The sequence below is a fragment of the Oryzias melastigma genome, linkage group LG23, assembly GCF_002922805.2.
Source record: "Oryzias melastigma strain HK-1 linkage group LG23, ASM292280v2, whole genome shotgun sequence".
Classification (NCBI taxonomy): domain Eukaryota; kingdom Metazoa; phylum Chordata; class Actinopteri; order Beloniformes; family Adrianichthyidae; genus Oryzias; species Oryzias melastigma.
This window is the reverse complement of record NC_050534.1, coordinates 3,339,802-3,352,247: the sequence shown is the minus strand read 5'-3', so window position 1 is coordinate 3,352,247 and position 12,446 is coordinate 3,339,802. Positions and strand designations below refer to the sequence as shown.

The following is a 12,446-nucleotide window of genomic DNA, read 5'->3' as shown; positions in this document are numbered from 1 at the left end:
TGTACAGGAGGATACTGCAGCAGTTTAGCAGACAGATAAGAAGGGACACAAATATGTCTGTTTGTTTATGGTGTGACTTATCCTGGCTCATTGCCACAACAGGACATTTACACTGTCATCACTTAAAATCTACTTTTTCTTATCAATAGTATTAAACTGGAGCTGCTGTGATGACTAGCATCCGTTTTCCAGCAGAAATAAACTTCTTTCCTCTGAAGGAAGCAGTATGGATGCTTAACTGGTGGATGTGTTGGCGAAGCGGGGGTCAGTGGGTGCTTGCGTGGCTTAACGTGGCGTGTGTTTTGCATCTTCAGGTGGCTGATTCCATCCCGGCTCAGGTCAGTGGCTTGCGGTGATTTCTGTTCATGTCCAGCTTCCTCCCTTCTCTTCTTTCCTGTTTCTGTGGGAACATCGGCATGGATACGACCAACCCTCCTCTCTCACCCACTTCCTCATTTTGCCTCCGTTGTTCATTTTTAATGCCTGTTTCATTTCTAATTTTTAGGGTCATTAAACAGCCTGCTTCCCCTCTTACCCATCTCATTCTGGTTTACTCTTACAGCCTGCTTTTTGCCTCTATTTAAACCAGATCGTTTGGAAACAGCACGCACAGAGTGACCTGCTGATGAGTCCAAAGCTGACGGGTCCGAGCGGCCGTCTCACCTGTGCTTGTGTGTGTTGCAGCTGCGCAGCTCCTTCAAGCAGGCGTTCAGCAAGAAGAAAACCAAGTCCCAGTCGGCCCACGACGAGATGGAGGAGATGACAGACTCTCTGCCGTCCTCGCCCAAACTTCAGCACGACAACCGACAAGCCAGCACTGCCACGCTGCGCTCCTCCCCGTCCACCACAGAGTGAGCTTTACACACATGCTGAAGTACACAACTGGGGCAAAAATGTATTTAGTCAGCCACCACAAGGTCTCCCATTTATAAAGATGAGATGTCATTTTCATCATACCTCCACTGTAAGAGACAAAATGAAATAAAATACATCACATTTTTTAAGAATTTATTTGTAAATTATGTTGGAAAATAAGTATTTGGTCACCTACAAACAAGAAAGATTTCCTGTAACCTCTCCAGTCAGAGGATTCCTCGTTACCTGTACTAATGTTACCTGTTTGAACTGGTTATCTATATAAAAACACCTGTCTACAACCTCAAACAGTCAAACTCCACTAAGACCAAAGAGCTGTCTAAGGACACCAGAAACAAAATAGTTGGGAAGACTGAATCTGCAATAGATAAGAAATCAGTTATTAGGAAATGGAAGACACATGAGATCACTGATGATCTCCCTCCATCCCTTCCTGTGGGGTCCCAATGATCACAAGAACGGTGATCAAAAATCCCAGAACCACACGGATGACCTAGTGAATGACCTGCAGAGAGTTGGGACCAAAGTAACAGAGACTACCATCAGTAACACACTACAAACTCTGCAGTGCCAGACGTGTCCCTCTGCTAAGGTCAGTACAGCCCCGTCTAAAGTTTGCTAGAGAACATCTGGATGATCCAGAAGAGGATTGAGAGAACGTCCTACCGTCAGAGGAAGTTGCATCTAAAGAACACCAAAGCATGGGGGTGGAAGCATCATGATTTTGGTTGTTTTTCAGCAAAGGGACCAAGACGACAAGAATGAATGGAGCCACGTGTCATCAGATTCAGATCAGCAAGAACATTGAAGATGAAACATGGCTGGACCTTTCAGCATGATCCCAAACACACTGTAGTGAAGGAGTGGCTTCATATGAAGCATTTCAAGGTCCTGGAGTGTCCTAGCCAGTCTCCAGATCTCATAGAAAATCTCTGGAGGGAGTAGAAAGTCCCCAAAACATCACTGCTCTTGAGGAGATCTGCATGGAGGAATGGACCAAAATACCAGCAACAGTTTGAATTAAGATGAACTTTTGCTATTTACAAAAAAAATAGATTTTCTGGATTTTTTATTTCCTCATTTTGTCTCTCATAGTTGAGGTATACCGATGATGAAAAGACATCGCATCTTTTTAACTGAGAGAACTTGCACAATTGGTGGCTGACTGAATACTTTTCTGCCCCACTGTACACTCACCGTAAATGTCTGTGACACGCCGTCTTTTACTTCTCTCACTTACTTTGTTTTCTTTCTACACATTTCTGTAAATCCTCCCTTCACAAATCCCCCAACATCCTCTCCCCCCCTTCAGCAAGTGCATTTGCAATAGCAAGTCTTCCCCCATTTGGACACCAAAGAAAAAGCAAAACGGTCATGTGGTCTACAAACACAGATCTCGGTAACGGGCACCGGGCGGCATGCTCCTCAGGAGTGTGTGTGCTGTGGCTTGTGTTGCTGTGACTCTTGTGTGGAAATCAAACCAAAACTTTAAAAAGTCTTCAGTTTTACTTTGATAAGTTGATCAGGAAGTGGAAAGTGTTTCCTCTTTATTTCTGTTTTTCTCTCTTCTCACTTAAAAAGGGTTGGATAAAAGTGAGGAGACACCAGGATGCTCTGAACTTGAATTGAACTGTGTTCTGGGCTTTTCTAGAAGCCAAATCCAAAGAGATGTGAATCAAAAATAGTTAATGGGCAAACGCAGAAAAATAAGGAGGTAAAAACGCGAATAAATATAATTAAACTTAATGTTTTTATTCTATTAATCTGTCCAAGCAACTTTAATTAATGATTATTCAGGTTTTAGCCAAATTTAAACTCTTTAAGTCATATTTTATGCACAGGAGCAGCTCAGTAGAAGTAGAGTTCTGTGTTGTGGGCGGGACTGTTGACTCAGATAAACCCCTCCCCATTTCTATCTCTCAGAGCTCTGCTTGCGTGGTCGCTTATAGCATCAAGCTAACATTAGCAGCGCAAAAATGGCCAATCCGGGGGCCAAATCCGGCTCCCGGGCCAAAATATATTTTTTATGAAGAGTAAAATATTAAAAGTTGTAGTTTTTTTGACTATTTTGGTATTTACTAAGATTTCTTTAGGCTATTTTGAAGTTTAGCTAATATTTCAGCTGTATGCTAGCTGTTTTGGCTAATTTAAATTTTTCGTTTTTGTTTTTTCTAGGTTAATTTGGCATTTAGCTAACATTTTAGCTGGCTATCAGCTTCAGTGTTTTTAGCTATCAATTTCAGCATGTTCAGCTATCAGTACTAGCATCTTCAGCGGCCAAATTCAGCTTACAGCAATAAAATTTGCACTATAACAAGTAATGCTATATATCTAGTTCTTAATTATGTTAATAAGTGACGATTTTAAAGTTTTAATAATGAATGTTTATCCTGTTCAGCCCGTGACCTAAGGTGTGTTCTGGATTTTGGCCCCTCGTGTGACCGAGTGACTCCGCTGCACTAACACGATGACTCTCAGGGTTTTACTGGAGGAGAAGAAGGAGGAGGATTTTAGGGACTTGGTATCTTCTAAAGCAAAACCTGGAAAGTGTCAGGTGTGATGTGTGATGCAGGCTTGAGGTCAGAGTTACCGTACACTTCACAGAAATTCATCTTTATTGTTTTTTTGTAGTGACAAGGATTTATCGTATTTTGAGTCGCTTGTGTGTTCTGAGCATGCTCAGTTTGGAGAAAATTTAAAGCTTGACTTAGCAGAACAAGTGTAGCATTGGAGGAGGGATTTCCTGTTTGGAGAGTCCCTCCCCTCCTTCAGTTTTAAACAGCTGACCTGCAGCTTCTCCTATTTTTTCCTTTAAGTTTGTGAACTCCACACCATTTGTGTGTATTACTACAACCCTGTATTTGACCCCCCAACCTCCTCACTGTTGGAATCCCACCTGCAGGCTGTGCGAATGCACCGAGGCAGAGGCGGAGATCATCCTGCAGCTGAAGAACGAGCTGAGGGAAAAAGAGCTCAAACTCACCGACATCCGGCTGGAGGCGCTCAGCTCTGCTCATCACCTGGACCAGATCAGGGAGGCCATGAACCGCATGCAGGTGAGGCTGAACACCCTCCGCCACACACTGATTTCAAATATTAATGAGGGTCAATCTGCAGCTGCACAACCTTCTCCACCCAGGAAAAGTATTTTATTCTAAAGTTTCAATTTGAAAGATGGTAATAAACGCAAATAGAGACATATTAACTGCAGTCTCTGCCAACTTAAATGCTAATTTAGCTAAAAATAAATGTTACGCAAAAAAATTCAAAATGGCGGCTTTTCTGTGGGTTTCTTCTCCATGGCAAGCATTTTATTTTTTGCTCATCTTGCGGTAATGAACAGATCTGTCATTTTTTAGAGGAATCCATAAAAGTAAATGTTTGAATTCTCTTGGCAACAAGGTTTTCCACAGTAGCCACGCCCACATTCCTAATATGTTTATATGATATTGTTTCTGTCAGTTTGAGCCAACTATGAATTCACCGTCAATTATGTCATAACTATTATATTTATTTAAATGGAAAAATGTCAACTTTTGTTAAACCTTCTTGTGATATTATGATATTAAAAACAGCCGCATTCAACTGAGGCTTAAAGTTCCCCCATGAAAATTTTTTTTAAGTTAAAAAAAAACATTCCCAGTAGTGTTTGAATTATGATTATGACGTTTTTAACCAAAATCCCACGACTAAAATGTCTTAAAAAGCCATTTTTCATGTTGATCTGAAGCCTCTGTTTCCAAAATCTCCTCTGAGGGGGCGTGGCTTAAGGAGCTGGCCTTATATAAAGTAAGGGCTAATTTCTCCACGAACAGAACGAGATCGAGATCTTGAAAGCGGAGAACGATCGTCTCAAATCCAGCGGAAACGCCACGCCAACAGCCACCCCCGTCAAGACGGCCCGCCCGCCGTCTGAGACCTCCAGCACGTCCTCATCGTCCTCGCGGCAGTCCCTGGGGCTTTCCCTCAACAACCTCAACATCACCGACACCATCATGTCAGGTCAGTTCAGCGTCTGCGTGGTCGTTCAGGTGTTGGGGTCCGTACTGATCACTCTTTAAGAATTATTGTTGAAATGTTGGGGCGGCGGTGGGACAGTCGACCGCTGATCTGAACCTCACATCTTATGAGTATCTGTGACAATGTTTGCACAGATGTAAAACAATGAAACTAGTTGGATAACTATGGATGCATGCTGGGAAATATCAGGGTTTTTAGGGAGAAATCTGGAGGCGGATTTCTCATTTCTCATTGCCTAATTGGATAACTTCCATTGCAGGATTAGGGTATTAGATTATAGTTGTTAAAAATTATATGATCAGATATTTGGTGTTCATGTAAACAACTCAAATCCTTTAATGCACGTGTCAAAGTCAAGGCCCGGGGGCCGGATCCGGCCCTCCAGATAATTTTATTTTTTGTTATAAGTGGACCAATGTTATCTTACACTTATTTCTAAGTTGTATAAATTTGACAAAATATATTTTTATGGAGATTAAAATATTGAAAGTTATTTAAGGTTTAAGATAATTTATTTTGAAATAATAATATTCCTGCCGTTTAATTTCTAACATTTATGTTAAAAAGTTATGGTTTAAAAATTCTGGTAGCTTTTTGGACTATTTTGGCATTTATTAAGATATTTTAAGCTGTTTTGGAGTTTAGCTAATATTTCAGCTACATGCTAGCTGTTTTGGTTAATAAGGCTTTTTTAAATTCTTTGTAAGCTGTTTTGGAGTTAAGCGATTATTTCAGCTACATACTAGCTGTTTTTTGGCAAATTTTGGCTTTTTTTTTGTTTTTAGGCTGTTTTTGAGTTAGGCTAATATTTACATGATAGCTGTTTTAGCTAACTTAGGCTTTTTTTTGTTTTGTTTTTACGCTGTTATGGTGTTAGGCTAATATTTACACGCTAGCTGTTTTGGCTAGCTTAGGCTAATCTTTTGAAAAAATTTTAGGCTATTTTGGAGTTAAGCTAATATTTAAAAGCTAAGCTTTTTTGTTTCTTTGGCTATTTTGAAGTTTAGCTATTTTTTCAGCTTTATGCTAGCTTTTTTGGCTAATATAATTTAGCTAAACATTAGCCTAATTAGCTTCAGTGATTTCAACTATCAATTTCAGCGTTTTTAGCTTTTAGCTTCAGCATTTTTAGCTATCAGCACTAGCCTCTTCAGCCGCCAAATTCAGCATTCACAAAATGCTATATACAATTTTAAATATAGTGATGCTATATATCTAGTTAATAATTATGTTAAAAAGTTATGGTTTCAAAGTTTGAAAATGTAGTTTTAGAATGTTCAATAAATGTTTATCCTGTTCGGCCCGCGACCTAAGGTGTGTTTGGGATTTTGGCCCCGTGTTTGATTGAGGTTGACACCCCTGCTTTAATGAGACGATGAACCGATCTGTTAACCAGAACGATCCTAAGCAGTTCACAAACAAAGTAGAGCAATAAATCAGTGAGGCTCCAGTCAATGAGAGCTTATTCCACAGGCCTGTGACCTCTAGTTAACACAGATGGCACACCTCATTGTGACAGTCGTTCTCTATGTCTGGATCAGCCAAGAGCGATCATTTAGCATTGAAGGAAACATGGACACTTGTATGGAGTAACGGGACGACTGCCAAACCCAAAGACTCACCTGGAAATCTGAGGACAAAGAGAGAGAAGTGTGGTTAAAAGTTTCTGCCTCAACAGTATATCTCAAAGAGGTCTTAAGATTAGCCATTTTTTTGTTTTTCGCTCACTGCTAGTTTTTCATAAATGTTTTATCCTGTTCTAGCTTCAGTTCTGCCACTTAAATATATCTTCAGCCCAGAGTTTGCTAGAATCAGTTTTGTCCCCATCCTGCTCCTCTGCAGAAATCCTCCTGGATGACGGCTTTGAAGGGAATCTCCGGAAAGAAGGTCGGAGTGTGAGAATCGTAGTTAGCATCCACACCGGACCAAACAAGACCAAGGTTTGCAAACACGTCCCCCGCCCCCTCAGATGTCCCTCTCGATGTCGCGTTCTGAGTTGAGGCTCGTTTCTGCTTTCAGGCTACAAGAAGTCACGATTACCTGATCGGCTCCATCGGCGTGAGTGGGAAAACCAAGTGGGACGTCATGGATGGCGTCATTCGCCGCCTTTTCAAAGTAAGCTCGCAGTTCCTAGAATATAACATAATTAGTTTGAATTAACTTTTAACTGACACAGAATCTCAGAATTATTAAAACTGACAACACGTTTAAACTCTAGAATACTTTTGCTATAAAAAGTTACACCATCACTTTTGCCGGGTCATTTTACCTGATATAATATACCCAACAATAAGTATTCATCATAAAAAAATCAACATATGACAACACATACTAAATGGAAAATAAAAACATAGGACGAGCCTAAAAACATCCTTGGAAGTTACTCAAAAATGAGGAATTTGAGAACAAAAAACTCCTAACAAAAAAAACAATAATAATTCTGGAGATTTTACCCAGGGATCCATGACACTTACAAAAACGCAAAATATTGAAAAGGATTGGAGAACATATCATATAATTTAAGGGTTTATTCAGACTGGACGCTATTGGTCCGCTTAATTTTGGGTTAGTTTCTCCCGATAATCCTGAACAAAGTTTCAGTGATTTCAGCAATCTTGGTATCAAAATGTTCAGCTCGTTCATGACATTACTGCTTGTACTTTTGGTATTCATAAACTTTAAAGTTTTTTAAATATTGAGCAAAATATGTCCATAGGAAATGAATGAGAACGTCTTCAAATCTCAAAACTTTAAGTAGATTATCAACAAGCTTTTAAATATATTCATGGGTTATGTTTTAATCTTTTAGAGTAATTTTCAAAAAATTTTGAGTTTAGCTAATATTTTAGCAACATGCTAACGTTTTTGGCTAATTTGTTATTTACTGAGTTTTTTTTTAGGAAAATTTAGAGTTTAGTCTCAATTTTAGCAAAAGGCTAACTTTTTTTTACCTATTTAGTTTACCGAGGAATTTTAGGCTATTTTTGAGGTTAGCTAGTAATTAAGCAATGTGCTAGCTTTTTTGGCTAATTTGGCATCTACTGAGGTTTTTAATGCTAATTTGGAGTTCAGCTTATAATTTAGCAACAGGCTAACGTTTTTACTAATTTAGCTTACTAATGAATTTTAGGAAGTTTTGGAGGTTAGCTAGTAATTAAGCAATGTGCTAGCTTTTTTGTATTTTTTATTTTATTATTATTTTTTTTTTTTTGCTAATTTGGCATCCACTGAGGTTTTTTTATGCTAATTTGGAATAAAATAGCAACAGGGGAACGTTTTTGACTAATTTGGTTTACTGAGGAGTTTTAGGCTAGTTTGGAGGTTAGCTAATATGTAAGCAATGTGCTAGGCTTTTTTTTTGCTAATTTAGAATCTTGGAAGCAACACACAAAATATTTTTGCAAAATTGGCAGACATTAGGGGTTTTTAAGGAATTTATTACAAATTTTTCAGAAATTTTGGTCAACTTCAGCTCTCTTTCACAGTTCTTTAACAAAATTCCCAGTCTTTTAGCAAATTTAACATTTTACAAATAGCTTTTGCATTTTTAGCAAAAAGCTTCAGCATCTTCACCCACTAATTTCAGCAAAAAACATTTGCACTAGCAATATTTCAGATAATGCAACTTTTCTAGTATTTAAACTGTTCTTCTGAGTATTTACCTAGATCTTGTTCTATCAGGATCAGATAAACCGGCTCCTCTTCAGAAATCCATTAACGTCTTCATTTTCCTCATCTGAGCTACCATCTGGCTCAAAACCGCCATTTCTTTGCTACACTCCTGTTAGCTTGGGGTTGTAAGCTAACAGGAGGGAGTGTAAACAGAGGAATGCTGGGATTCAGACGAGCCATCAGTCCTGCCCACAACCCAGAGGCAAATTTCTAATGACCCCCCAAAAAATGATTCTTCACGATTCTTACTAATCTGCATAGTTAAAAGAGCAGTGGGAACGATTTTACAGTAGGTACAAATGTAGCAGGAGAGGGACTTTATGTACTTGCTGTGATGCAAAGAGAAAAAAATGTTTTTGATTGAAACTAGTGCATGTAATGGGTGCAGGTTTGGGATATTTATGTAAAAATGCATGGGGAAGTCTCTCAGGTCCCTTGTCCTCTCTCCCGCAGGAGTACGTTTTCCGGGTGGATCCCGTCACCAGCCTGGGCCTCAGCTCCGACAGCATCGTCTCCTACAGAATGGGGGAAGTGGTCCGATCCCACGGCTCTGAAGTGCCTGAGCTGCTGCCCTGTGGGTACCTGGTGGGCGACAGCAACCTCATCAAGGTCAACCTGAAGGGTACGTTTGCACTCGACACCTTCAGGTGGAGCAGAAAAGACTGGGATTACCCAGCCTCCTGCCCAGAGACCGTTCCATTATTTCCCTCCTCCTCTCAGGCCTGAAGGAGAACAGCATCGACAGCCTGGTGTTTGACACGCTCATCCCCAAACCCATAGTCCAGCGGTACCTCAACCTGTTGATGGAGCACCGTAGGATCATCCTCTCAGGACCCAGCGGCACCGGGAAATCCTTCCTGGCTGCTAAGCTGGCCGACTACATCATGTCCCAGATGGGGCAGGAGGTGACAGAGCACAACGTGGCCAGCTTCAACGTGGACCAGAACTCCAGCAAGGTGAGGATTCTGTCAGTCCAACTAGATTTTTCCTTCATATCTTTTTTTCTGAATTGACTTCATTTGGTTTGAGCTGGAAGTAAACCCTTCTCTCTGTGTGATGTCACAATCGCTCAGTCCAGTTCTCAGATACAGTCAATGGCTGTCTGAATTCCCTCCATAATTACTAAAAAACTATATAGTGCAGGACTATCTATCACATGTGTCAAAGTCGAGGCCCGAGGGCCGGATCTGGCCCTCCAGATCATTTTATTTTAGTGTTATGACCCGATGTTATCTTGTACTCATTTCTAACTTGAATAATTTTGACAAAATATATTTTTATGAAGAGTAAAATATTGGAAGTTATTTAAGGTTAAAGTTATTTATTCTGGAATAATATTCCTGTATTTTTATTATTTGCAATTATTTTAAAAAGTTACAATTAATTTTTTTTTTTTAATTGGCATTCTGCTTGCTTTTTTGGACTATTTTGGAATTAGAGTGTAGCTAATTTTTCAGCTACATGCTAGGTGTTTTGGCTAATTTAGTCTTTTTTATTTATTTTCAGCTTTTTTTCAGTTTTTTTGACTATTTTGACGTTTAGCTATTTTTTTTCAGCTTCATGCTAGCTAGCCTAAGTTTTTTTTTTTTTTCATTTTTTAGGCCAATTTGTCATTTAGCTAATATTCTAGCTGGCTATCAGCATCTTCAGCTATCACCACTAGGATCTTCAGCAGCTAAATTCAGCTTACAGCATTAACACCAGCATTATTGCAGGTATACGTAAATAATTATGTTAAAGAGTTACCGTTTTAATTAAAGTTTTAAAAATGTAGTTTTAGAGTTTTAGAGCCTACAACCGAAGGTGTGTTTGTATTTTGGTGAATGAATATCAATGAACTGACTGAGCTTCCTGCGTTCAGCCGTCATAAGCAGCTTTTGGATTCCTTGAACACACAGGAGCTGCGACAGTACATGTCCAGCCTGGCAGAGCAGTGCAACTCTGAGGACACGGCCGTGCAGCTCCCCACCGTGGTCATCCTGGACAACCTGCATCACATCGGCTCTCTCAGCGACATATTTAACGGCTTCCTCAACTGCAAGTACCACAAATGGTCAGTCCTGGTCCGCTGTGTCTGCGGATCAGAATGGTTTTTGGTTCAATGTCTGCTTAGTAAGCGTTCACACTGTAGTGATTCTCTTGTTCCTCAATCACACTTTCAACGATTTCACCAATCTTGGTATCAAAACATTCAGTTTGTTCAGGACATTGCTGCTTGTATTTTTGGTGTTCATAAACTTTATAGTTTTTGAAATATTGAGCAAAACATGCCCCACATGAAAAGAATGAGAAACTCTTCAAATTTCAAAATTTTAAGTAGATTAGCAACAAACCTTTAAATATATTCATGGGTTATGTTTTAATCTTTTATAGTAATTTTAAAAAAAAAGCGAGTGTAGGTGTGTAGCTAATATTTTAGCAACATGCTAACGTTGTTGGCTAATTTGTTATCTTCTGAGGTTTTTAGGCTAATTTAGGGTTTAGCTTCCATTTTACCAACACACTAATGTTTTTGACTAATTTTTGGAGTTTAGCTAGTATTTAAACAACGTGCTAGCTTTTTGGCTAATTTGACATCTACTTAGGTTTTTTAGGATAATTTCAGCTCATATTTAAGCAACACACTAAATTTTTTAGCAAAATTGGCAAGTATTTGGGGTTTTTAAGCAATTTAGCTCAACTTCAGAGCTCTTTCATAGTTTAAAGAAATCTCCAGCCTTTTAGCAAATTTAAAATTTTGCAAATATCTTTAGCATTTTCAGTAAATCCCTTCAGAAATTAAAGTAAATTGTGTCACCATTTTCAGTGACTACCTCCAGCAAAAAGCCTTCACACTATCATTATCGCAGGTAATGCAACTTTCCTAGTTGTGACCTTGTGGCTCTTCTGGTTCCTTTGCAGCCCATACGTTATTGGGACCATGAGCCAAGGAGTCTCCTCCTCTCCAAACCTGGAGCTGCACCACAACTTCAGGTCTGACTCCATTTCTGTCTTTGGATTTCTTAGTGTGTGACTGCTCACGGTTACAGGGGGCAGATGAGAATTTCTCTTTGCATATCAGGGGTATAACAAATCATTTTAACAACAATTCGATTCATGTCATGATGTGTTGTGTTGCCAATCTGATTCATCGGTGATTCTGGCTCATTTTGAACGATCCAATTTTCTGGATCCAGAACATCTTTATCTAAAAACTTCCACCAGTGTGACTCAGAGATAAATACCTGGTGCTGAACTTTAAAGGTGAAGATTTCCATATTCCTTGTATTTCTTCAGGATAATTAAGTGTTAATTAAATATGTGTACACATAAACAAGAATGAATGTCAAATCTATTCACATTTTAGTTTCATGAACTTCAGCCCACTGTTGTTTTTCCACATCAGAATAACACAAAATAACATTATTAGAATATTCTACTGTATGGCACATATGTCAAAGTCAAGGCCCAGGGGCCGGATCCGGCCCTCCAGATTATTTTATTTTACTTTATTATTATTAATGGCCTGATGTTATCTTGCGCTCATTTCTAACTTGTATAATTTTGGCAAAATATATTTTTATGGAGAGTAAAATATTGAAAGTTATTTAAGGTTTAAGTTGATTTATTATGGAATAATATTCCTGCCTTTTATTATTCATAATTATGTTAAAACGTTACAGTTTTAAAGTTTTAAAATTTGGCATTCTTTTATCTTTTTGGAATATTTTGGCATTTACTACGATTTTTTTAGGCTATTTTGAAGTTTAGCTAATATCTCAGCTACATGCTAGCTGTTTTTAGCTCATTTAGGCTTTTTTTAAAGAAGGTGTTTAGGCTATTTTGAAGTTTAGCCAATACTTTAGCTGAATTCTGGCTGTTTTGGCTAATTTAGGCTT

The 12,446-nt window shown here is 38.9% G+C and overlaps 1 protein-coding gene across 12 annotated transcripts in view; it reads left to right on the top strand.

The window, feature by feature from the left end:
* Nucleotides 1–12,446, top strand: part of nav3 (neuron navigator 3) — a 435,160-nt gene that overhangs the window by 418,352 nt on the left and 4,362 nt on the right. For 7 of the 12 annotated variants that reach the window (XM_036210349.1, XM_036210350.1, XM_036210351.1 and 4 more), the window contains 11 exons: nucleotides 315–338; nucleotides 685–851; nucleotides 2,189–2,275; nucleotides 3,779–3,932; nucleotides 4,692–4,878; nucleotides 6,739–6,836; nucleotides 6,916–7,011; nucleotides 9,022–9,190; nucleotides 9,289–9,524; nucleotides 10,467–10,621; nucleotides 11,470–11,541. In XM_036210349.1, the coding sequence (XP_036066242.1) occupies nucleotides 315–338; nucleotides 685–851; nucleotides 2,189–2,275; nucleotides 3,779–3,932; nucleotides 4,692–4,878; nucleotides 6,739–6,836; nucleotides 6,916–7,011; nucleotides 9,022–9,190; nucleotides 9,289–9,524; nucleotides 10,467–10,621; nucleotides 11,470–11,541 (1,445 nt within the window). The remainder of the gene's footprint in view (nucleotides 1–314; nucleotides 339–684; nucleotides 852–2,188; nucleotides 2,276–3,778; nucleotides 3,933–4,691; nucleotides 4,879–6,738; nucleotides 6,837–6,915; nucleotides 7,012–9,021; nucleotides 9,191–9,288; nucleotides 9,525–10,466; nucleotides 10,622–11,469; nucleotides 11,542–12,446) is intronic. The other 5 variants (XM_024285240.2, XM_024285224.2, XM_024285271.2 and 2 more) reach the window with 3 other exon arrangements.